The sequence below is a fragment of the Saccopteryx bilineata genome, chromosome 4 (genome assembly GCF_036850765.1).
Source record: "Saccopteryx bilineata isolate mSacBil1 chromosome 4, mSacBil1_pri_phased_curated, whole genome shotgun sequence".
Taxonomy (NCBI): Eukaryota; Metazoa; Chordata; class Mammalia; order Chiroptera; family Emballonuridae; genus Saccopteryx; species Saccopteryx bilineata.
In genome coordinates this window covers 3,159,433-3,185,651 of record NC_089493.1, presented here as the reverse complement: position 1 = coordinate 3,185,651, position 26,219 = coordinate 3,159,433, and the positions used below count along the sequence as shown (strand labels likewise).

General features: G+C 42.3%; 1 protein-coding gene across 6 annotated transcripts in view; it reads left to right on the top strand.

The window, feature by feature from the left end:
- The window catches only part of MARK3 (microtubule affinity regulating kinase 3), a 108,349-nt gene that overhangs the window by 57,447 nt on the left and 24,683 nt on the right, over positions 1-26,219 (top strand). For all 6 annotated transcript variants that reach the window (XM_066273264.1, XM_066273265.1, XM_066273260.1 and 3 more), the window contains 9 exons: positions 2,442-2,507; positions 7,729-7,799; positions 14,577-14,633; positions 16,943-17,179; positions 17,340-17,459; positions 17,708-17,807; positions 18,091-18,203; positions 19,135-19,288; positions 21,983-22,194. In XM_066273264.1, the coding sequence (XP_066129361.1) occupies positions 2,442-2,507; positions 7,729-7,799; positions 14,577-14,633; positions 16,943-17,179; positions 17,340-17,459; positions 17,708-17,807; positions 18,091-18,203; positions 19,135-19,288; positions 21,983-22,194 (1,130 nt within the window). The remainder of the gene's footprint in view (positions 1-2,441; positions 2,508-7,728; positions 7,800-14,576; positions 14,634-16,942; positions 17,180-17,339; positions 17,460-17,707; positions 17,808-18,090; positions 18,204-19,134; positions 19,289-21,982; positions 22,195-26,219) is intronic.

Here is a 26,219-nt window from a genome sequence, read left to right as displayed (position 1 = left end):
TGGAAAGAAAACCTTTTTCATTCACTTTTTATTTCAACCCTTTGGGCTTAGCTAGCCAACTCTAGATTTCAAATTCTAACTTTTTACCCGAAAACACTTTATCACTATTGCCTAGAACTAGCTAACTTGAACATATTTATTTTATCTTTTAGTTAAGTTGTATACCCTGATTGAAGTTCTTTCCACTAAATTAATTACTAAATGATGTATCTTTGATAATATATTTTAATGTCTAAAAATTTAAATTTCTATTGGATTAAAATAATTTTCCCAGGAGAGCTAATATTTGCATTGCAATTTTAGAAAGGTTTTATTTATATGTTGATTTACCAGCATATATATCTTAAATTTCTTTCAAAGATTTTTATTTATAACACAAATACACCATTTTAGAAAATGATACTTTTATTTAATAAATATATATTAAACACTATGTTAGTTACTTGATTTGATCTAATACTCAGTGTTAAAGCATCAGAAAATAGCCCAAAATATAAAAGACTAGCATCTTCTCTCCCCCCTTGGTAAATTTAATTTTAAAGTATGTAAGTACCAAACTAAAGTAGATATGCAGCCTGAGCTGTGGTGATGCAGTGGATAAAGTGTCGGCCTGGAATGCTGAGGTCGCCGGTTCAAAACCCTGGGCTTTCTTGGTCAAGGCAGATATGGGAGTTGATGCTTCCTGCTCCTCCCCAACTCTCTCCCCCTCTCCCCCTCTCTAAAAATGAATAAATAATAATTAAAATGTAGGTATGCAAATCAATTTGGTAGCTTTAGAAATTTACTTGTTTTATTTAAAGTATATATTTTTTTATTTCTATTGTTTTATGAATTAGCAGTAATAGGAATATCATTTCTATCTATAACACAATCTGGTAGAGAGCAACATAACACTGGCCTATTGGAAATAATTCTTTTAAAAGTTCTTTATAATTAATTATACTGTAATCCCTTCTACTTCTTTCTACTTCTGGCTTTAGAATAGTAACAAAGGAACCCTGTTTTTGGAAAATTGTAGTGTTTCCCAAGCAACGAAAGTCTCAAGTGGAATTATATATATCAGGGGTCGGGAACCTATGGCATGTGAGCTAGATGTGGCTCTTTTGATGGCTGCATCTGGCTTGCAGACAAATCTTTAATTAAAAAAAAAAAAAAGGTTAAAAGTACAAAACATGCCCTGGCCGGTTGGCTCAGCGGTAGAGTGTCGGCCTGGCGTGCGGGGGACCCGGGTTCGATTCTCAGCCAGGGCACATAGGAGAAGCGCCCATTTGCTTCTCCACCCCCTTCCCCATCCTTCCTCTCTGTCTCTTTCTTCCCCTCCCGCAGCCAAGGCTCCATTGGAGCAAAGATGGCCCGGGCGCTGGGGATGGCTCCTTGGCCTCTGCCCCAGGCGCTAGAGTGGCTCTGGTAGCGGCAGAGCGACACCCCGGAGAGGCAGAGCATCGCCCCCTGGTGGGCAGAGCATCGCTCCTGGTGGGCGTGCCGGGTGGATCCCGGTCGGGCGCATGCGGGAGTTTGTCTGACTGTCTCTCCCCGTTTCCAGCTTCAGAAAATTACAAAAAAAAAAAAAAAAGTACAAAACATTCTCATGTACAGGGGTCCCCAAACTTTTTACACAGGGGGCTAGTTCACTGTCCTTCAGACCATTGGAGGGCCGCCACATACAGTGCTCCTCTCACTGACCACCAGTGAAAGAGGCGCCCCTTCTGGAAGTGTGGTGGGGGTGGAATAAATGGCCTCAGGGGGGCGCAGTTTGGGGACACCTGCTCATGTATTACTATCCATTCATTTTCTAACGCTCATGTTCATGGATGCGGGGGAGGGGGGTGCTGGAGCCAATCACAGCTGTCCTCCGGGACAACACAAAATTTTTATTGGATAATGCGTAAGGTGCACGGGTTGTTGTATGGCTCTCACAGAATTACATTTTAAAATATGTGGCGTTCATGGCTCTCTCAGCCAAAAAGGTTCCCGACCCCTGATATATATCCCCTTATAGCTAGAATGGCAAGTGAATGGCCTTGCACTTGGAGGAGTAGAGTAGATCTGAGCAGTCCCTACAGCTTAAATGCTAAGTAAGAATGCTTTTCTTGAGGTGCAAGGGAAGAGCTGCTGGGAAGGTAGCTGGCCAGTATACAATAGATGTCCTGCCAGACAGTGATGGAGGGCGGGGACCAGACATGCTTCTCTAGGGTGCTGAGCACATGCTGAGTGACAGTGTGCCAGTACCCAGAAATAATTGTTATTTTTATGGAATTTCATACTTTTATACAATCTTTTCTGGTGTAATATATGATAAATTTCCTAAAAGCAGTCTTTAAAGGTTTAGATATTAAAATCATAAAGAGAAAAAAGTTAATTTTTGTAGTTAGAATTTACATGTGCGTGGTATATGCATACAAACATTTGTTTCTTCTCCTGTACTCTCTCCCCTTTCCCAGTGAAGTTATTTGAAGTCATCGAAACCGACAAAACACTCTACCTAATCATGGAGTATGCAAGTGGAGGTAAGACATTTGTTAATTTTTTTTCTTCCCTTTTAGAAGAGTACATGACCACAGTATCTATATAGGTAACTGTTAAGAGTTTCTTTAACATCCACAGTCATAATACACTAGGATGAAAATCAGAAAATCTGTCAGCAGCTCTTTGGGTTGCTGTCGTTTCAGTCTTAGCATTTTTCATTGACAATGTACAAATACTTGGATTTTTTTTATTGTGGTTAAATATCCAAAACATAAAAATTACCATTTTAACTATTTCAAAGTATACTACAGTTCAAGGGCTTTAAGTAATACACTTTGTTGTGTAACTACCACAACCATTTATCCACAGAAGTCTTTTTTATCTTGCAAAACTATAGCTCTGTTCCCATTAAACACTGACTCCTTATTCACTCCTCCCCATCCTCCTGGCAACCACCATTCTGCTTTCTGTCTCTTAAGAATTTGACTGCTCTAGGGACCTTATATGAGTGGAATCCTACAGTATTTTTGCTTTTGACCGCCTGTGTCACTGAACATAATGTCCTGAAGGTTCATCTATGTTGTAGCATGTGACAGGATTTCCTTCCTTTTTAAGACTGAATTACATTCCATTGTGTGTGTGTGTGCGCGTGTGAGCACATGTGCGTGCACACGCGTGCGCACACACGTGCCACATTTTGTTTATTCCAAGTACTTGGATTTTTAAGTAAAGCACTGTATTAGCCTGTTTGAAATAAACATGTACTGCATGTTGGGATTGTTTTTCCTCATCAGATTTTAATGTCATTGGTGTTCATCTTTCCCACGGCCAGAAGTGGTGGTTATAGTGCATATGGTTAGATTTTCCCTAAAGATTAAGGACTAGTAATTATTTGCTTGCAAGGTTATATAAATGTGAACATTTTTCTGAAATGAATATACCTGCTCACAAAAATTAGGGAATATTTTATTGCTTCATGTTTGTTTTGAAATATCCCCTGAATTATGTGATCAGCATATATAGCTCTTGTCTTTTACAAAGATTCTAATTTTAGGGTTGAGGTTAGGGTAGGCATATAGTTTTTGGACCATGTGTGAGTTTGTCTATGGAAGTCAGAAGCATTTCTGCTTATCTCTGTGTTTTTCCAACCTCTGGCACAGTGTCTGGCACTTAGCAGATTCTTGGCAAATAAGAATTGAGCTGAATTTATGAAATTAAAAACTACTAGGGAAAAAGAAAGGTCTTGGCAAGTTGGCCCAGCATATGGATGTCCCAGGTTTGATTCCCAGTCAGGGCACACAGGAGAAGCGCCAATCTGCTTCTTCACCGCTCCCCCTCTTGCTTCTCTCTCTTTTTCTCTCTTCTCCTGCTGCAGCCATGGCTCGACTGGAGCGAGTTAGCCTGGGACGCTGAGGATGGCTCCATGGGCTCCCCCTCAGGCTCTGAGAAGAGCTCGGTTGCTGAACAATGGAGCAATGCCCCCTAGTGGGCTTCTCAGGTGTATCCCAATCAGGGCACATGGAGTCTGTCTCTGCCTCCCCTCCTCTCACTGAATTTAAAAAAAACAAGAAAAAACTACTGGGGACATTCTCTGTTTGATTCTACAGTACAGCCTAAATTGTTTGGGTTAAGAGTTTTATTTTATCATTAGTATTTGATCCAGGTTATAAAACCTGAATACAGAAAGTTGCATGACACCCTTATTTTAGTGAGCTATTAAATAAAAGATTATAAGCCTGTTAGCACTAATAAGTTCCAGTAGGTATACTCCTGATTCGTTATTAGTTGTGTGATCTATCTTATCTATTTTTCTTCCGACCGACCTCCCTTCCTCCCCCCCCCCCTCTCGTTCTCTTTTGGAGAGAGACAGAAACATTGAGCTGTTACTGTATGTGCCCTGACCAGGGAATTGAACTGGCAACCACCACACTCCACGACAACACTCCAAAGCTATCCAGCCAGGGCTTAACTTTCATTGATATTTGGAGAGACAGACGAAGGGAGAGGGAGGGGAGGGGGAAGGGAAGCATTTTTTATTTTACTCAGTCATGGATTTTCTGGCTGCTTCCCGTGTATGCCCTGACCAGGGATCAACCCTGCAACCTTGTTATTTCAGGACAATGTTCTTAACCAACTGAACTAACTGTTTGCCCATGGCCAGTTGTGTGATTTCTATTTTAAGTGTATGGTTAGAGAATTTAGTTGGGATTTTCACAATTGAGCAGTAGTGGGAAGTGCTGAAGGTTAACTGCAGAACCGGAAATCTATGTGGAGTTCTAATACATTCTATCGTCTTGTAGAGTAATGTTAATAACCTTTCCATTTGTGTGTAGCTTCTACAGTCAGTGCTTTCTCTTACCTGATCTCTCCTTGACCTTCACAAAGACTGTAATGTAGCCAGGCAGTGAGTGATAGGCTTTTACCCTTGAGGAATGGAGGCTGGGAAGTCTCTCTGTAGTCACTTTACCAGGCCTAGAGTTCTAGTCTTCTGATACACATAATCTCTCCTGATTTTGTTAGTTGGTCATGACTTTCTGTTCCCACTTATTTTAAGTACCAAGGTTGTAGAGATTGCTCTTATAGAGAGGCAAACAGAAACATCTGAGAAGCATCCAGTTTTAGTAGAAAGAGGATGGGCTTTGGGAAGAAGAGGTGGGGTCATCCAGTCAGTGCCCTTCACTGGCAGTGTGACATGAGAAATTACATGTCTTAGAGTTTCTCAGTGACTTGCTAACACAGCCCTCCTTTGAGGAGCACTATAAAAGCATTAATCAATAGTGGCGGATTAGCTTTGGCTGTTAGTTTTAATCAGCTCAACAAAGTACTGTCAGTCTCCAGGGCATCTATTTGATTGTTTATGTTTGCCATTTCGAACAACAAAAGTTTCATTAAATATACTACCCACTCCTTCCCCTGCCTGGTATTTTTCATTTTGGTAGAATCATAGAGTTATAGAATTGGAAGGAATCTTAGAAATCATCCAGGACACCTACCTAATTTTTACAGGTGAAACTAAAGCTTTGAAAGGTATTCTTTGCCAACAGTTCCATCGCAGTAGTAGGACCTGAACTTACACCCTGGGACTTTCTGCACTGTCCTGTCCAGTGTCCTTCCGTCGACCACGAGGTCCCTGAGCTGGGTGGAGAAAGCCACTGTTTGCTCTTTGTTTTCTAATAGATAGCCTTTAAAGGTTTTTAGGTTAGCTGCTTAATCTGAATGCTAATACATTTTTAATAAGGGAAAAAAGAGCTGGCTTGAATTCCTATTTATATCAGTAATTGTACGTATGGCTTCATGGTTCCTAAATCTGTTAAGAGGTTTATGTTGTATTTTAATTTATAAAAATGTTTTAAAATTATGATGAAAGACTTAGACTTCTCTGTGAGAGCAGAGGAGACTGTGAAGTGACTGACCTCTTACAAGGATCACTGTGGCTGCTAGAGGGAGAAGAGGGTTAGGGACGGAGAAGGCACAGACCCACTGCCACAAACAGCAGGTTTAATCTATTAAAATTTTTTAACTCAGATCTGTTTTTTATATGATATGCTTTAGTTGTTTTCATCTTTTTACTTGTTTTGACATTGTATATTGTTCTTCAAGTACAATAAAAAAGGTCATCCACTTAGAAAATGCTGACATTTAACTTTGTAAGTCAAAATAGTTATAGCAATCATTTGGTGTAAATTAACAACAGAATGCCTTTTAAAAGATCATTATGCAATCAAGTGATAATTTGAAAATTGTTCTCCGTTATTTAAAAATGTATTCAGAGTTAGGGCCAAACATTTAAAAGTCACGTGTTTTTTGTTTTTTATTTTTGTTTTATTTGTAAGAGAGGAAGAGAGGTGAGAGGCATCAAATTATGGTTGCATCACTTTACTTATTCATTGATTGTTTCTCATATGTGCCTTGATGGGGTGGGGGGCTCCAGCTGAGCCAGCAACCTTTGGGCTCAAGCCAGTGACCATGGGGTCTTATAGATGATCCCACCCTCAAAGACCTTGGGGTTTTGAACCTGAGACCTCAGCATCCCAGGTTGACACTGTATTCATTGTGCCACCACCTGGTCAGGCAGATAGAGATATTAATTAAAACGCAGAATGACATTTTCCTCAAAAATATTTATGTTCTGAACCCACTGTTTTTAAGTATCAGAATATTTTAATTTTTATCACTAAACTGATGATACAAAGTAGATGGGATTCTTTCCCAAACACATTCTGTACCTCATTTGCTAAAATTAGTAATTTTTTTCTGTGAATTTCAGAGCCCTTATTTCTTTATTCCAAATTGATAAGCAATTGCAATATTGATACATTCCCTGAACATCACCTCTTCTCCCCAAGAAACAGGTCCTGGGAACTACCATCTTGATGTCCGCCAGCACGTTCTCTTGGCTTTGCCTACACACTGTTCTATTATTCCTCCCCCTCTCACCACTGCTGCCACATCCCATTCTGGGCCTAGCAATCTCATCCGCTCTATCCTGGGCCTTCCCTGTCCCTAACTCCCTCCTCCCTCCAGCAGCCAGTGATTCTTGTAAGAGGTTAGTCATGTCATATTCTCCTCTGCTTTCACTTGGAGCTGTGCCTGAGTCCTTCCCAAAGCCCACTGGACTCTTCAGGACCTCACCTTCCTACCCTTCCCTGTGTCCTTGATCTGTACTCATAGTATTCCTCAAAGTGCTTGCACACACGAGCACATTACCTCTTCCTTTCCCCGTTTTTTTCTCCACCATACTTCTTCCCATCTGACGTACCGTATAATTCATTTGTCTGTTTATTACCTGTCTCCCAAGATACGGTAAACTCCATGAGGAAAGGGACTTGGTTCACTGCTCTCTTTCCCCAGAGCCTGGAACAGTGCCTGGAAGTTAGTAGGCATTCAATAAATATTTGTTGAATGAATATATTCTGGAAATGCTGTTTGTTCTTTTAACACAAATAACTTACTCATTTTAATTTTCTATTTTTATGGCTAAGTTTTTATTAAAGCACATTAAAAATACCTTTAAAATAAAAGTTATGTAATTTAAACATGAGAATTTAATTTCAAGGCTTTTCTCTAGCTTTAAGATTTTGTCGATGAAATTTTGCCTGTAGTTAAACTTAAGGCTTAGTTTAAATTCCACATGTTTCTGTTTATCTTCATACCTATATTTAAAAATAAAAATTAAGGCATTGCTAAAAATGAAACATCATTTATGGAAAATTAACTCTCAGAAGTAGGACTTCTGTTTACTTTTATTTTTCTCAATTATAGGTGAAGTGTTTGACTATTTGGTTGCACATGGAAGAATGAAGGAAAAAGAAGCAAGAGCTAAATTTAGACAGGTATGAATTAATGTACCTTTAGTTTATTAATTTGATAAAGTGTTTGCCCATATAAATGATTCTAGGGCCCACTGAATGGAGCAGGGCTGGCCATTTAGTTCAACAGAAATGTATTTATGCCCTTCGTGCCTGCGGTGCTGTGCTGTAGACAGCCTGCGTTCCGTCTCTGCTTTTGTATTGAATAATTACAGTTGTAGTCTCACTTATAACCTTAGTTTTTGACAGTTGAGCCTTAAAAAACTAGAGCCTTCATAATATTCATGATTGTACTAGTTAAAACCATTTACTGGTTTTTAGCAAGGAGAGTATCACAGTCTCAAAATTCATTAATAGCTTTATCTTACATAAGCAAAAACCAAACAGAACTTACTCTGTTAAATAAGGATTTAACCTCCTTGCTTTGTCGGTACCCTGCTCTTTAAAAAGACACTCATTTTGCCCTGGCCGGGTAGCTCCATTGGTTCAAGTATCTTTCAGATACATCAAGGATGCAGATTTGATCCCCAGTCAGGGCACATACAAAAACCAACCAACAAATGCATAAATATGTGGAACAACAAATCGATTTGTTTTTCTCTTTTTTTTTTTTGTATTTTTCTGAAGCTGGAAACGGGGAGAGACAGTCAGACAGACTCCCGCATGCACCCGACCTGGATCCACCCAGCACGCCCACCAGGGGGCGACACTCTGCCCCTCCGGGGCATCGCTCTGTTGCGACCAGAGCCACTCTAGCGCCTGGGGCAGAGGCCAAGGAGCCATCCCCAGCGTCCGGGCCATCTTTGCTCCAATGGAGCCTCGCTGCGGGAGGGGAAGAAAGAGACAGAGAGGAAGGAGAGGGGGAGGGGTAGAGAAGCAGATGAGCGCTCCTCCTGGGTGCCCTGGCCGGAAATCGAACCCGGGACTTCTGTACTCCAGGCCGACGCTCTACCACTGAGCCAACCGGCCAGGGCAATTTGTTTTTCTCTTTCTCTTCCCTTCCCCCCTTTAAAATTAATAAAGAGACACACACTTTAATAAGTTTTAAATGTAAAAGTGACTTAACTTTCCTGTCTTTATTAATATTAATTGCCATTTATGGATTGATCATTACCTGCCAGACATTGACATAAATGCTTTACCTACATTAATATAAATCTTCCTTGTGAGTTAAGGAGTGTTATGCCATTTGCTAAAAATAAGGAAACTGAGGCACAGGCAGATTAAATAATTTGTCTAAAATTTGATGCCTGGCAAGTAGCAGACCTGCCATTGATTCAGGCCCAGGTCCTCTGACTTTGAAACTCAAATTTTCAATCATTATGTTGTGCTATTTTTAGACTAGAAATCTGCAGACTTTCTGTCAAGTGCCACATAGTAAGCATTTTAGGTTTTGTAGGCCATACAGTCTCTGGCAACAATTTAACTCTGAAGTTGTAGCATAGACAGTATGTAAATGATGCAGTCACATAATTATGTCCCATAAAACTTTCTTTACCAAAACAGGTGGTAGGCTGGCGTTGGCCTACAGGCCATGATTTGCCCACCTGATTTCAAGAAAATGAATGAGCAGGTACTTTATTATTTTGAAATGGACTCTGTACTCCCATAGTTATGTCCTTTTTCTTTTTTTTAAGTGAGTGGAGGGGAGATAGACCCCCGCATGTGCCCCAACTAGGATCCACCCAGCAACTGAGCTGTTTTTTAGCACCTGAGGCTGACATGCTTGGACCAACCAAGCTATCCTCAGCACCCCAGGCTGACTCTCAAACCAGTCGAGCTAGTGGCTGTGGGAGGAGAAGAGGGAAGGGGAAAGAAGCACATGGTTCCTTCTCTTGTGTGCCCTGACCCAGAATTTAATCTGTGACATCCATACTCCAGGCCAGTGCTCTATCCACTTAACCACCAGCCAGGGCCAAGTTCTTTATTTAAATGGCAGTATAGATTCATTTCTCTCAGAACTTTAAAATTTTTGTTTTATTCACATGTAGTATTGTCAAGGTAGTTGTTTAGACAAGAGTTGTGAATGGTTTTTAAGTACTGTATTTGGAAAGCATTGTTAGCAGATTTTCAAGATTTCTTTTTAACATTTGCCTCTGTTGATGTGCTTAGTCTAGTGTTAATAGTTTAACTTTTCCTGTTCCTTAAATTTAATTTTAAAAGCTTAAAAAATACTAATTGTAGCCTGACCAGGTGGTGGCGCAGTGGATAGAACGTCAGACTGGGATGCGGAGGACCCAGGTTCGAGACCCCGAGGTTGCCAGTTTGAGTGCGGGCTCATCTGGCTTGAGCAAAAAGCTCGCCAGCTTGGACCCAAGGTCGCTGGCTCGAGTAAGGGGTTATTCGGTCTGCTGAAGGCCCACGGTCAAGGCACATATGAGAAAGCAATCAATGAACAACTAAGGTGTCGTAATGCGCAACGAAAAACTAATAATTGATGCTTCTCATCTCTCCATTCCTGTCTGTCTGTCCCTGTCTATTCCCCACTCTGACTATCTCTCTGTCTCTGTAAAAAAATAAAATAAAATAAAATAAAAATACTAATTGTATTTAGAATTCAAACCTATTAAATATCAAAGTTGAGGCTAAGTTTTGACTGTCATTTAACTTCTGTGATACTCAGTTTTTCTATTCTAAAAAGAGAAAGTTACACTAGTATTCTAAAGTTCTTTCAGTTCTTTTGTGCTGTGGTCAATGGAAGGAAACTTAATTTTTCTTTTGTTACAAAACAGGTCTGTTTGTCTCTTTTCATAGCTGTACCTTTAATTTTTAAATTACATAAATTGGCTTTCTAAAAACCAAGATTTTTTTTTGCCTCTTAAAACTTATGTTGCTTCCCACTCAGATGAATGTGTCTGACTTGCTGATGTATTATAATGGACTATGTATGGTTTGCTGACTGAGGAAGAAGCCTAGTGGCGGCGGCAGCTTTGAGTCTAGGCTCACCCCACAGGGACCTTTTAGCACTTAAACCCTTATCTTCTCTCTTCTGCCATCTCTGCCCATCTCCCTGGTGGGACCTGGCTTATCAAAGGGACTTCAACAGTTACTAACCTGAATCTTGAGGAAATTACCCAGATCTTTATTTTTAATTTCTTTTAGGAAGCCATGGCTAGGTACCTCAGTTGGTTACAACATCATCCCAATATGCCGAGGTTGTAGAATCCATCCTTGGTCTGGGCATATACAAAAATCAACCAGTGAATGCATTAATAAGCAGAATAGCAAGTCGATGTTTCTCTTTCTCTCTCTAAAAAAAGGAAAAGAAAGAAAAAAAATATTTTTAAAAAATTTTGTTGCAGGCATTCTGAAGCCTTTATTTGAGGAACGTTAATTGGTATAGTGTGAGCGAAGAGCATTCCCAAAATGACTCACTCACACATGTTGTGTCCTTCTACAATGCTGGGTATATTGAGAGATCGCTGCAATATGCCAAGAGTCACAAGCAGGTAAACACAGAGAAGGAGAGCTTACGTGATAGCTGTGAGCAGAGAGAGCATCTAGTGTGAAGTACTGGCTATTGTTGGTGGACACTTACAGGTAGAGAAACAGGCATTGGTCTTGAGCCAAGCAATGCAGTGGTTGCACATGTCTGGTAGAGTGTAAGTCGGGCAGGGCTCTGAGGATTACCGCTGGCATAGCCAAACTTGAGCACTGGGTAGTCAGAGCTCTGAGTTCTTATGGCCCACCAGGGGTGGCAGTCCCAGTCATATCAGTGTCTAGATGGAGTTCTCACCCATGTCTAGACTTGCGGTTTTGGGTATCCTAGACCCCCTTAAGGGCGTTCCTCTTACACTCCATTACCTCAGTCTTGACATAATGCTTGACATAACTGTCATGGCTGATAGCAGCTCCATATTGAATTGTCAAAGGTGTCCAGAAATTCTGCTCTGCTCTTGCTCTGTACATGCAGGAAAGGTAGTTTCTATGCTTTGACAATTAATGACTTGATTTACAGTGCTTACAGTGAATTTAGTCCTTGCTCCTTGCCACAACAGTTCCTTAAGACAACTTATTTAGCCTGACCAGTGGTGCAGTGGATAAAGCATTGACCTGGAATGCTTCAGTCGCTGGTTGAAACCCCGGCTTTGCCTGGTCAGGGCACATACAAGAAGCAACTACTATGAGTTGATGCTTGTTGTCCCCCCCCATTCCTTTTTTTCCCCCACCCCCACCTCTAAACTCAACATATAAAATTTTTTTTTTTTTAAGACAGCTTATTCAAATCTGGGAGAATCAAGCATGATAGCAGTGTTTCTTCTCTTCTGTTTCTCATTGCCATGCTTTCCAAACATAAGTCATCATTACTTTAGGCAAAAAGTTTTTCTATTTATGACAAAGCGGAAAGTATGCCACACACATATTACACTTTGTTCCTGATCTGTTTTCTGTTAAAAAATCAGCCCTCCTTTCCATATTCATCAGCAGATGGGTTTTGCTCTTCCCAATTCCTTTGCCATTCCTCATCCTAGTTACTGCTTATGCTGCTTAATATTTTGGCTGAGCTCTTGTTATTTTCAAAAAAGATACTAGATTTCTGGTTCCGTCTTCTCTCCTTACCTCTCTTGGTGAGAAATGAATCAGGCTTCCATTCTAGTTCTTACCTGGAGAACATCTGGGTTCTCAGTATTATCTCAAAATAACTGCTTCTAGCCTAAAAGAAGAATGTAAAAAAGCAATTTATTGAGACCCTGGGCAGTTAATTTAGTTGGTTAGAGCATCATCCCAAAACCCCAAGGTTGCAGGTTTGATCCCCAGTCAGGGCATACATGGGAAGCAACCAATGAACATACAGCTAAGTGGAACAACAAATGAATACTTCTGTCTCTCTCTCAAATCAATTTTTTTTAAACAATTCGGTATTTTCAGGTTATTGTGGCGTTATCTTAGCTTTGAGCTCTTTGGAGATAAAAGGAGGAAATTCTTTAATCTCTTTGAGAAAACATAGGGAGTTGTTTAATCTGATTTAAAAGCAGAATTTGAAAATAAACCACAATAGTAATGTCAGTATGTGGGAGAAAATCAGAGGGAAAATTGGATCAGGCACAAGGAAAAGTTACCTGTGTCCTAGGCAATAAACCTACTTTTTGTCTATTTATTAGTATATTTTGGAAAAACAAAGCTATTTTGCTTTTCTCAGTTTTCCTGCTGACAAAATGGAAACAGCATTTCTAAAGTACCAGATGCTGTGAAACCCACAATGTGGCACTGGCGTCTTTCTGCTTTTGTTGATTATAAGGAGGTCTGGTCTTCTGAATATTCACTTTATTATGAAGCGTGAAGCTGCTGGGTGAACCCCTGACTCAGTACCTCCCACCCTAGTCTCAGCCCAGCTCCTCTGTGCTGGCTGCTCACTCTGAACCAAAGTATCCACTGATTGAACCGCCCTCTGAGTTTTTCTGTCTGGTGTGTGTGCGTGTGGCTTATAATTAAAATTTGATAATGATTTGGAGAAACAAGTGGCATTTCATTATAACCCTAGTTTTGTCTATGTATATATAAATATATGTGTACAATACTAAAGAAAAGGCTAAAAGCAAATACACCAAAATAACAGGAGATGTTATCTCTATTTGGTGGTAATACAGGCATATATTTGTATGAGCTTTTCTGTTATTTCCTAAAATTTTATGATGAGCATATAAACTTTTATAATTAGAAAAGGAGAATTTTGGGGTTTTTTTTTGTTTTTTGTTTGTTATTCCAAGTGAGAGGAGGGGAAATAGACACATTCCCGCATGCGCCCCAACTGGGATCCACCAGGCAAACCCCATCTGGGGCCATGTTTGCAACCGAGATATTTTTAGCACCTGAGGCCAAGGCTCCACAGAGCCATCCTCAGTGCCCAGGCTGTTGTGCTTGAACCAATTGAGCCATGGCTGTTTGAAGGAGGTAGAGGGTGGGGGAGGGAGGTGGAGAAGCAGATGGGCGCTTCTCCTGTGTGCTCTGACCGGGAATTGAACACAGGACTTCCATACGCCGGGCCAACTCTACTGCTGAGCCAACCGGCCAGGGCCAGAAAAGGAGAGTTTTGAAAGAATTTCTAGTAAGTAATTTCAGCAAAAATTTCACTAATGTGAAATTTCAGCAAAACATTTGTTTCACAGTGTTAATCGTGGGACTAACGAAAAGCTGACTGAAAGCGTATCACCTGCTGAGAGTAGGATGGTCCTTACTAACAGAGCAGTAATAGTTTTCTTGGTCTGTAGTTCACGTACATTATACATTTATTCTCCTATTTTAAGGAAGAGGAAACTGATCCTCTGAGAGGAAGTAACTTGTACTGTCCTTGAACCCACATCAGCTAAAAGGAAAAGAGTATTATAGGGAGCAGACTGGCTGGGAAGGAAAGTAATTAGCAGGAAAGCCAGCCTGGCCATGGAGAGTCTAGAACTGCCAGTTGGTTTGGAGTTGATTACAGGGGCCTGGTAAGTTTGCACTTGAGCCATCTGGTCTTGGGCCCGGGGGGCAGCCAGGGTCCCCCAGATCCTGGTGCTTTGTTGGGCCGTGGCACCACACTCGAGTACTGGAATGCCAAGGGGTAGGGCCAAAGAAGAAGCAGGCTTTCCAGTTAAACTAGAGAGAGCAGGAAGGACTGCTGTACCCCTCTCTTCTTGCCCTCACTCCTAAACTTTTTCAAACTAAAAAGTTCAAAACATAAGAAAATTACATTTAAACATCCACACAGACATTGAGAGGGTAATGGAGTATTTAGCAAGTGTGAACATTAGAGACACATTTTCATCTTAATCATGAATCTGCACCGGTGATGACTATTAACGTTGAATCTCTCTTGTCTAGATAGTGTCCGCGGTCCAGTACTGCCACCAGAAGAGGATCGTTCACAGAGACCTCAAGGTGAGCTCATTTCCCTCGCCAGCATGCTGTGTTCGTATCCATTTGGTGCTTCCAGCACCGCGACACAAGGGAGAAACGGGCTTGGCTGTGCTGTTAACTTAGGACAAAATAAATCGTGTGGTCATTGAATCCTTTAATCCAATTACAGCAAAGAGCATTAAAAATAACGAAAAGTGAGTTTATTAGAAGTATTTTTACATCAAAGTAGCTCATAGTTGGTTTCTGGAGAAAAGTCGTCACACCAGCAAAGAGATGGGTATCTCGAAACATGCATGCTCACCTGAACAGACAGCGTCCTCACTGCCGCCTGGCACCCTTTTCCGTGTCTGTCTTGTCAACAGCACTGACTATTTGAGACCTCCTTCACAGTCCTCCACCCCTGCCCTTGCTCTTGGCATAGGGTGAGGTTTCCTGTTTCACAGAGAAAATAGAAACAGAAGGCGGAAACTCCCTCAGTTTCCCAGCAGGCCCTCACTTAGCTGTACCTGCACCCAGCCCTCACCTCTCAGAACTGTCCTCTGTTACAGGACGGGGCACTCTGCTGGCCCTGCCTCTGTGTTCTGGGCCCTGTCTCCCCACCAGGCACTGCTGCACTCTCTGGTTGCCTCTTGTGTCTTCCTCCCTCTCTCTCAGCTGCATTCTCTCCAGCACCATTTACAAAGCATGCTCAAGTCTGTTCCATCTTTTACAAAGAGACCTCTTTGCCCCAGCTCCCTTTCCAGATCCACCCTGTTCTCTCCTCACCTTCACAGCCATATTTCTCTAAACACTGTCCACACTCTCTTCAGTCCGATCCTCACTTCTTCTTTCCTCATGTGCTTGTCAGATGCTCCTGTTCCTCTCCGAGCCCACCCTCGCTGCCTTCGCATCTGCTCTAGTGCTGCGTGGTTGCCTTTGTGGTTTCAACCCCAGTCAGTTGCTGAGCCAGACCCCTCTTCTCAGTCAGCATGGAGCTGACAGGAGAACGCCTTCGCCTGAGCAGCCCTTGCGCACCTCAGACTCAGCAAGTTCACAGCCAAAAGCTCTTCCTTCCTAACTGGAATATTTCTTTCTCATTCAGGCGCCTCTCTCCTTGGCTCCATCCATTCGGTCCCCAGGTGCTTTTGCTGCTGTTCCTGATGTCTCCTGACCATGCTTTTTTCTGTGCCTGTTTCCACTGTCCTGGTTGAGACCACCAGCATCTTGGACTTGATTACCACACTGGCTTCTTGCTTGGTTCCCTGGTTCCAATGTTACCTCTCCCTCCTGTGTGTTTTCCACATTACAGGCAGAATAGTCTTTACAAACACAAATAAGATTGTTATTTTCCTGCTTGAACAGCTCTTCATTGGCTTCCCATTGCCCTGAGATTGAAAATCCAAACTCTTGACTACCAATCACTCTACTGGGCCTTTGTGATTTAGCCGTGGCTGCATCATCCCCAGCCATCTCTCCCTCTCTCCCTCTTCCTCCCACCCTCTCTCTCTCTGCCATGTGCTCTTTGTTTCTTGAGCAAAACATTTTCATCTTCTGGGTTTTCAGACTGTTCTGCCCAAAATACCATCTCTGGCCAGCATACCCATTACTGTCGACTAAACCTTCCGGCAGCTGTAGAATTATGCGTCTGAAACCTATAGGATTTTGTTAACCGGTGTTATCCCAAGCATTCAACTGAACCTTCAGGCAGCGGCTTTGACTTCACCCGCTCTGGAAATAGTGGTGTCCCTTGCAGGGCTGGGCCACTGTGCCCCACACTTCTTGTGGCAGCACAGGTCTGAAAGGAGAGCCACTTAGTCTCTGCTTCTCCCCTCTAAGCCATGAGCTCGAGGGCAGAGACCTTCGTTCACCATTCCCTATGCAGACACTCCTGGCATGTGGCTGCTCCTGGGAAATGTTGTTGACCTCCTTGATCTGTATCTTGAGTGGGATTTAGGAAACTCCCCCCAGTAATCTCTATTATGCAGCTGTTTGCAGGTTTATGACTGGTGGCTGTCCACTGACAGCAAGTATTCATTTTTTTAAAAGCCTCTTATTCTTAATTGAAAAAAACTATTTAAAAGTTGTTTTTGTCTTTGTTTGTTATGGAGCCTTTGTTTAAATCAGTACTGGAATTAATCTGAATCTCGTGTCTTTTATTGGTTGTTAATATTAAAAAATTAGAAGTTCTGATTTATCTTTATTTTTTTCTGGAAAGAGTGTTTTTATTTTATTCATTATGATGTATTAACTTTATTTCATTATCAAAGATTTTTATGAAATACCTAATTCTATCACGGTTCTAATTATATTTTGGTTAAATCTCATTTTTGTCTTGATGTTTTTCCTTCTAGGCTGAAAATCTATTGTTAGATGCTGATATGAACATTAAAATAGCTGACTTTGGTTTTAGCAATGAGTTTACTGTTGGCAGTAAACTGGATACATTTTGTGGTAGTCCTCCATATGCAGCCCCAGAGCTCTTCCAGGGCAAGAAATACGACGGGCCAGAAGTGGATGTGTGGAGCCTTGGGGTCATCCTGTACACTCTAGTCAGCGGGTCACTCCCTTTCGATGGACAGAACCTAAAGGTATAAGAAGCAGTTGCATCCAGGTTTTTCAGAAAACTGAAAGGATTTTATAAAATGATGAGTGTTAATATTTTAATGTTATGTCAGTATGGGGCCATAAGGGTTCCTTTTAACATCAAAATTGACTCATTAATTTTCTTTCTACTCTACCTCCCCAAAGGAACTAAGAGAGAGAGTATTAAGAGGGAAGTACAGAATCCCTTTCTACATGTCCACAGATTGTGAAAACCTTCTCAAACGTTTCCTGGTGCTAAATCCAATAAAACGAGGCACTCTGGAGGTAATCGAATAAATGAAAATAAATAAGAACTTTGGAGACTCTTTACAGTATTTGTAGGACTTTGTTTGGTTTGTTTGACATACTGAAAACTATCCTGGGGCTTTTAAAGCAGGAATTGTGATGTGAAAAACATTTTTTAAGTTATCCTTTGAGCTATAATCAATGAAATGCTGAAAGTAAATTTTTCTAAATGTTGTGATTATCAGAATGTTTTCTTTTCTGCTACTAATGAACAGTTCACCTTTCAGCAAATCATGAAGGACAGGTGGATCAATGCAGGGCATGAAGAGGATGAACTTAAACCATTTGTTGAACCAGAACTAGACATCTCAGACCAGAAAAGAATAGGTAATTACTGTGTGCCCACCTGTGCTTGTGTGTGCACAGCAACATATTTCTGTTTTGACTCACCTGCCTAAAATGGAAATAATGGGAAGTTAAGCATAAGATATATGAATCAGCTTATCTGTAGTTTCCTCTGACAGCACTCGGTGGCTCAGAAATAAGCCAACTGCCCATTTGTGTTAGAAAATTTGTGATCTTTTGGATCAAACGAAGGAAATTATTTACCCTATAACACAGTGATTTCTTATCCAGCAAAACATACAACTGTATTGTGCCCTTCTTTTAGATATTATGGTGGGAATGGGATATTCACAAGAAGAAATTCAAGAATCTCTTAGTAAAATGAAATACGATGAAATCACAGCTACATATTTGTTGCTGGGAAGAAAATCTTCAGAGGTAAGAGTAATCAGAGACAAAACTAAAATATCCTGTATGGAAATGATCAGTTTATGCATAGTATTTTTTAGTTTCTACTTTTTAAATATATATAACATTTGATATATCATTCTTTAGTTTACCCACAAATAAATCTAACTCTTATGAACTCTTATGACCTATATGAGCTTCTGTTTTAAGATTAATAACCTTAATGGTAATATTGTCAAAAATTTGGCTTTCATAAATTAACCGATAGCTATTCATAGTTTAAAAATGATGTAAAGTATCAGATGAAGTAATTAGAGCATTTTAAGTTATCTCAAAGCCTAGGCCCTGGCCAATTGGCTCAGTGGTAGAGCGTCGGCCTGGCGTACAGAAGTCCCAGGTTCAATTCCCGGCCAGGGCACACAGGAGAGGCGCCCATCTGCTTCTCCACCCCTCCTGCTCTCCTTCCTCTCTATCTTCCCCTCCCACAGCCAAGGCTCCATTGGAGCAAAGATGGCCCGGGCCCTGGGGATGGCTCCTTGGCCTCTGCCCCAGGCGCTGGAGTGGCTCTGGTCACGACAAAGCGATGCCTCAGAGGGGCAGAGCATCGCCCCCTGATGGGCAGAGCCTCGCACGCCGTGCGGGGTGGATCCCAGTCAGGCGCGTGCGGGAGTCTGTCTGACTGTCTCTCCCCATTTCCAGCTTCAGAAAAATACAAAAAAAAAAAAAAGTTATCTCAAAGCCTAGAAAGAAGACCATAAATACCTATCTTTTTGTGAATTTGTCCAGCAGTCAGAACAGCACTGTTGCCTGAGATTAGAGTTACCATCTCTGTACATTGTGATACTGCTTCTTTGTAGATTAGCTAGCTGTCTATGAGAGGTTTTTATGTTATGAGTTTAGTTTCCTGATAAACCATTTGAGTTCGTGTGTGGTTTGCTCTGTTTTTCTCATTTTCTCTTAGCTGGATGCTAGCGATTCCAGTTCTAGCAGCAATCTTTCACTTGCTAAGGTTAGGCCAAGCAGTGATCTCAACAACAGCACTGGCCAGTCTCCTCACCACAAAGTACAGCGAAGTGTTTCCTCAAGCCAGAAGCAGAGGCGGTACAGTGACCATGGTAAGTTGAGACCATCCTGGTGTGCTCACTGAGCGTCTCCCCTCAACAGAAGGCCTCCTCATAGTGCATAGGGTCTACTTGGGCTGGGCTGGATTTTTGCCATCTTCTAGGTACTGACGTTCTCTCGGGTTGCATCCCTTTGGTACTTTCCATGGCTTTTGACAGGTGAGGCCTTGCTGAGGGGGAAACTGACCACTCCCCCCTCTGCCACAGTGGTGCCAGTCTCTGGTTCTCTGTTCACTTTCCCCCATCTCTGCTGTCTAGTAAAACTTTCTGCACTGCTGGAAATGGTCTGTGTCCTTGCTGTCCAGGAGAGTAGCCACTAGCCACATGTGGCTATTGAGCATTTGAATGGAGGAAATGACTTTCAGTTTTGTTTAATTAATCTAGCCACATCTGGCCAGTGGCTAGCATATTGGATAGTGCAGCCCTGAAGAATATATAGTTTTCCCTTAATTGGTTTAAAATTTGACCTGTGTCATATTCCAGCTATTGGTGTGTCTAAACACCCTTACCCTGAAAAGTTTCATTATACAAGTGCATCTTTGATGAGACTTAGGACTCTAAAGGGTATGTTTATCTTTCTTTTTTTTTCTCAAGTGAGAAGTGGGGATCTACCTTCAAGGCAGTCCCCTGTGTTATATCCAGAGACTACTGTGTGGGCGTGTTTAACTGTAACTGAATGTTAATGTTGCAAGTATTTCCTTTAAGTTCAGTATTCTAAGATTCAGGAACCAAATCTATGTTGGCCTGGTCCTAACTTTTAAAGATACATCCTCACATGGAACATCCATTTCTCTTTCGTTCAGTTTACTTCTCTTCTCTGGACATTATCCATATCCATTTTTTCATCTGGAACTTAGAACTGCACAGAACATTCCAGGTGTGGACAGCTTTGGTTTTGTACCAAAAGTAACGACACTTTATTTGGTTTCCATTTCTCTTCCTGGTGATGCTGTCTATCTACATCAGGGGTCCCCAAACTATGGCCCGCGGGCCGCATGCGGCCCCCTGAGGCCATTTATCTGGCCCCCGCTGCACTTCTGAAAGGGGCACCTCTTTCATTGGTGGCCAGTGAGAGGAGCATAGTTCCCATTGAAATACTGGTCAGTTTGTTGATTTAAATTTACTTGTTCTTTATTTTAAATATTGTATTTGTTCCTGTTTTGTTTTTTTACTTTAAAATAAGATATGTGCAGTGTGCATAGGGATTTGTTCATACTTTTTTTTATAGTACGGCCCTCCAACAGTCTGAGGGACAGTGAACTGGCCCCCTGTGTAAAAAGTTTGGGGACCCCTGATCTACATGGTTTGGGCTGAAGGAGCACATTGTACTGATACTATCAGTAATCTGCTTGTAACACTGACCTATATGTCTGCCTTTTGAGAATATAACTGAGAGCTTGGCACCAGAATCTGTGGAAAATTTGTTGAGAGCTTGGAACTGGAGCTTGACTCCAGGATTTGTGCTCATAACATTTGTAGACCTGGGTCTCTTTTGTGTTCATCTTGGTTGTTAACAGGAAAGGTTTTCAATGCCTGTGGACTGTAGGGCAATTAGCAAAATGCCCACATATTGCTCTAAAACCATCCAAGTTAGGATTTGCTACTAAATCCCAGAAGAAAGCTAGTAGTGGCGTTTTCTCCTAACTCTAGTGACTATCTTAATAAATTCTTTCTTGGCCTGATCTGTGGTGGCGCAGTGGATAAAGCGTCGACCTGGAAATGCTGAGGTCGCCGGTTTGAAACCCTGGGCTTGCCTGGTCTAGGCACATATGGGAGTTGATGCTTCCAGCCCCCCACCCCCCGTCTCTCCTCTCTCTCTCTCTCCCTCTCCTCTCTAAAATGAATAAGTAAATTTAAAAAATTTTTAAAAAATAAATTATTTCTTAAAAACATGGATTCCATCTGAATTGGTAATGCCTCTTTTTCATGGCTCAGAAAATTTTAGACTTAAAAAGAGCTTTAGACATGGTGTCATTCATTCACTAAAACCACATTTTATCAGTAAGGAAATAAGTCAAGAGAGCTCACCGAGTCCCTTGAGGTTGCCCAGACGTGGGTCACCCAGGACATCTGGTTGCTGGTCCTGTTGGTCTGTCCACTAACCTGCCCATTTCCTCTTGGTGTAGTCTTTTTATAATAATCATCATCCTTCCCTCTTGGAGGGAAGTTCATAAGAAAGTATTTCCAGAAATCCATGCATATGGGAAGTCACTGACCCAGTTCCATGCTTTTTATTTTTTTTATGGGGAAGAAGATAGTGGTCAGCAAAAGGAAGATTTGATTATGCCTCTGCCACTGTTCTTTCAGTGCTAGAGATGGGGTAAGTTCCATGCAGGTCTACTAACGTGCATCCACTGAGCACAAGGGCAGCAGCCGAGCATGTAGCCAGGCCCACTCTGAGCTGCCCTCCCCTCCTTTCATCTGTCCCTTGTTCCTGCCTTTAGACGCGAGGGCTTTCTATAGGCCCGCTTCTGCAGAATCACAGCTGCTTACATGTGAGAAGCCCCCTGTGTGGGTATACGTTTTTCTAAAAATGGTGATTGTTGTCAGATTTTCAAGGGGTTCTTCGTTGTTGTTTTTTAATGTATTAAATGAATGGCAATCTTAGGTCATCTTACACAATGTTTATTTTCACAGAATAAAATGTAAAACTATATTCTGACTTAAAGAGTGAACTCTTTATTTTAGCTGGACCAGCTATTCCTTCCATTGTGGCATATCCAAAAAGGAGTCAGACCAGCACCGCAGATAATGACCTGAAAGAAGACGGCGTTCCCTCCCGGAGGTCGGGCAGCAGTGCAGGAAAGGGGATCGCTCCAGCCAGCCCCATGCTGGGGAACGCGAGCAACCCCAACAAGGCAGACATTCCTGAACGCAAGACAGGCTCCGCTGTCCCCAGTGTGAGTTCTGTCGACCTTTAGAGCATCCTGGGGACTGGAGGGTGAAATGCCCCTATGTGCTCATCTGCCCATGAGATGAGTTATCAGACCCTTTATGTTAAAGGGTGGTTCTAGCTACTCCACAAACATTTGCTGAGAGTTCGACTGTGTTAAAGGCAGAGAGATGGAGAGACCTCATCGTCTAATAGGAAAGGAAACTAAACCTGACAGCACAGTCAGGGGACCACATATGGGGCCCTGGGGACCACATATGGGGCCCTAGGGCTCTGACTGTGGGCCTGGGGCAGGGCTTTGCACTCCACTTTCAGAGTTCTGATGATGAAGAACTCTGACTCTATCTTCACCCTGTGCCAGGAACTATGCTAGGTGCTCTTGCTTGTATTAGCTACGTTTTAAGGTGAAGAAAAGGAAGAAAAGCTAGGTAATTCCCTCAAATTAACCTCTGACCTGAGGTCCACATCTTAATCCCTACCCTTAACAAAATCTCCACAGTGAATAATTAGTATTTATTAAATTAAATAGAATCTGGGCCCTGGCCGGTTGGCTCAGTGTTAGAGCATCGGCCTGGCGTGCAGAAGTCCCGGGTTTGATTCCCAGCCAGGGCACACAGGAGAAGCGCCCATCTGCTTCTCCACCCCTCCCCCTCTCCTTCCTCTCTCTCTCTTCCCCTCCTGCAGCCGAGGCTCCATTGGAGCAAAGATGGCCCAGGCGCTGGGGATGGCTCCTTGGCCTCTGCCCCAGGTGCTAAAGTGGCTCTGGTCGCAGCAGAGCAACGCCCCCTGGTGGGCAGAGCGTCGCCCCCTGGTGGGCGTGCTGGGTGGATCCCGGTCAGGCGCATGCGGGAGTCTGTCTGACTGTCTCTCCCCGTTTCTAGCTTCAGAAAAATACAAAAAAAAAAAAATTAAATAGATTCTGTTCAGCTTCAGAAACTTTTCCATTGATTGAACGTATCCTAGCTTACCAAATGTAGTAATTAATTCTAGCGCTCCTAAAGTAATTTTAGAAAGAAATCACAGAGAATGAGCAATCCTAAGGATATTCTGTGACCACTCTCTTCCCTACAAACTGAACAATGACACAGCCCTCCTCCACCCCAAAGACCCTGCAGTGAGGACCAGGTAGGGAGGCTTATCTGCGCCCTCTGGGATGGTTGCTTAATAAAAGAGCCCAGAGGGGTTTGTCTGCTTGTCCTCTGACCTTGGACTTTATTCCAGCAAACCCTGTGTGAAAATGTTTTTTCTTTTGGCTTCCTAAAGCCATAAAATTGGATTGTCATTCTTTATCCTGCAATTTAAGTTCAACTTCCAACTTTTGGTGACAGTTGCCAAAGGAAGGTAAGAACCTTGTTCTCTGCCGTAATCACTCTCCCTCCCTATCTCCCTACTCATCTCTGCACCACCCTTTCGAAAATATATCCAAGCCTTTCAAATCAGCCATGTTAGATTATCCATAAAGGAAAAAGGTGTATTTTTGTTTTCTCCCATTAGTCTTTGGAGTTTTCTGTACATGGTCTGTTCGTGTTGTATTAAAGGTGGCTATTTACCTGATTAAATTCCTAAGTTACAACTCTCATTCCTTGCTTTTTTTAATTTTTTTGCTTTTTTTTTAATTTTCCTGAAGTTGGAAATGGGGAGGCAATCAGACAGACTCCTGCATGTGCCCGACCGGGATCCACCCAGCCTGCCCACCAGGGGGCGTTGCTCTTTTGCAACCAGAGCCATTTTAGTGCCTGAGGCAGAGGCCAAGGAGCCATCCTCAGCACCCGGGCCAACTTTGTTCCAATGGGGCCTTGGCTGCAGGAAGGGAAGAGAGAGACAGAGAGGAAGGAGAGGGGGAGGGGTGGAGAAGCAGATGGGCGTTTCTCCTGTGTGCCCTGGCCGGGGATCGAACCCGGGACTCCTGCACGCCAGGCTGATGTTCTACCACTGAGTCAACTGGCCAGGGCCTCATTCTTTGCTTTTTTTTTTAAATTTTAATTTTATTCTGATTTATTTAAATTTTTTTTTTTTTCTGAAGCTGGAAACGGGGAGAGACAGTCGGACAGACTCCCGCATGCGCCCAACTGTGATCCACCTGGCACGCCCACCAGGGGGCGATGCTCTCTGCCCCTCCGGGGTGTCGCTCTGTCGCGACCAGAGCCACTCTAGCGCCTGGGGAAGAGGCCAAGGAGCCATCCCCAGCGCCCGGGCCGTCTTTGCTCCAATGGAGCCTCGGTTGCAGGAGGGGAAGAGAGAGACAGAGAGGAAGGAGAGGGGGAGGGGTGGAGAAGCAGATGGGCGCTTCTCCTGTGTGCCCTGGCTGGGAATCGAACCCGGGACTTCTGCACGCCAGGCCGACGCTCTACCACTGAGCAAACTGGCCAGGGCCCTCATTCTTTGCTTTTTAATTTTGAAAGTATTAGGCTTTTTAAAAAATTGATGTGAAATTAAAAACAAAAATTGATGTGAAATTCACATGACATATAATTAACCATTTTGAAGCATACTGCTCATTGGCATCTAGTACAGTCACAGTATAGTGCCACCACCCACCTTTCTCTGCTTTTTATTTTTTTTAATAACTTTTTTTTTAAGGACTTTTATTAATTTAATTTTCAGAGAAGTGGGAAGAGGGAGGGAGAGGGAGAGAGAAGGGGGAGAAGCAGGAGCAGGAAGCATCAACTCCCATATGTGCCTTGATGACCAGGCAAGCCCAGGGTTTCAAACCAGCGACTCAGTGTTCCAGGTTGACGCTTTATGCACTGCGCCTCCACAGGTCAGACTCTTGCTGCTTTTAAAACTCAGCACCGCAGGGCAACACGAAACTTCAGTGCCCATTAAGTCTTCTCTGTCCAGAGCCCTTCTACCAGCCCCTAACAGCTCACCCGATGGAGTGTCACGTGCTGACGTTTTCTGTAATTGGACTCAGATGATATGCAGCCTTTTGTGACCAGCTTCTCTCACTGAGCATCAGGTTTTCAGAGTTCATCTGAGTTGTAGCCTGTGACAGTTCTTCATTCCTTTTAACAAGCAACAGTTTTTCCTTAATAGACATTTTGCTTGTTTCTAGTTTTAGTTATTAATGTTACTATAAACATTTATGTATAAATTTCTACATGGACTTAGCTTTCATTTTTCTTGGGTTTAACTTAGGAATGAAATTGCTGGGTCACAAGGTAATTTCCGTATTTAGCTTTTTAAGGCACCGCCCAAGTTTTCCCCAGTGGCTGTACCATTTTTCATTCCTATCATATGTGAAGAGTCCCTGTTTCTCCACATCCTTGCCAACACTTAGTTTCTGTTTGTCATTACTGTTGTCCTAATGGGTGTGCAGTGGTACCTCATTGTGGTTTAGATTTACATTTCCCTAGTGACCTGTGCTAATTAGCGTCTTTTCATGTGCTTGTTGGCCATTTAGATGCCTTATTTAAAGAAATATCTATTCAAGTCTGTTGCTCATTTCTAAATTCAATTGTCTGTCACTTTTTGGTTGAGTTGTAAGAATTTTTATTTATGTAGTCCAGATATTCAACCTTTACAAAATATTTGATTTGCAAACATTTCTCCTAATTCCATAGGTTTTTTCACATTCTTTTTTTTTTTTTAGTGAGAGACACAGATAAGAAGGGAGAAAGATGAGAAGCATCAACTCCTAGTTGCAGCACCTTAGCTGTTTATTGGTTGCGTCTCATACGTGCCGTGATGGTGGGGTATGGGCTCCAGCTGAGCCAGTGACCTCTTCCTCAAGCTAGTGACCATGAGGCCATGTCTATGATCCCACACTCAAGCCAGTGACCTCAGGCTTTGGAACCTGGGACTTCAGTATCCCAGGTTGACGCTCTATCCATTGCACCACTACCTGGTCAGGCTCTATTCACATTCTTGATAATGTCCTTTGCTGTACAAGTTTTGATAAAGTCTAATTTATTATCATTTTTTTCTTTTGTTACTCGTGCTCTTGGTAAGCCATATTTATGACTCTTGTCAAAACTAGAGTCATGCCGTTTTACCCCTATATTTTTCCAAATAGTTTAAACTCTTTAATGT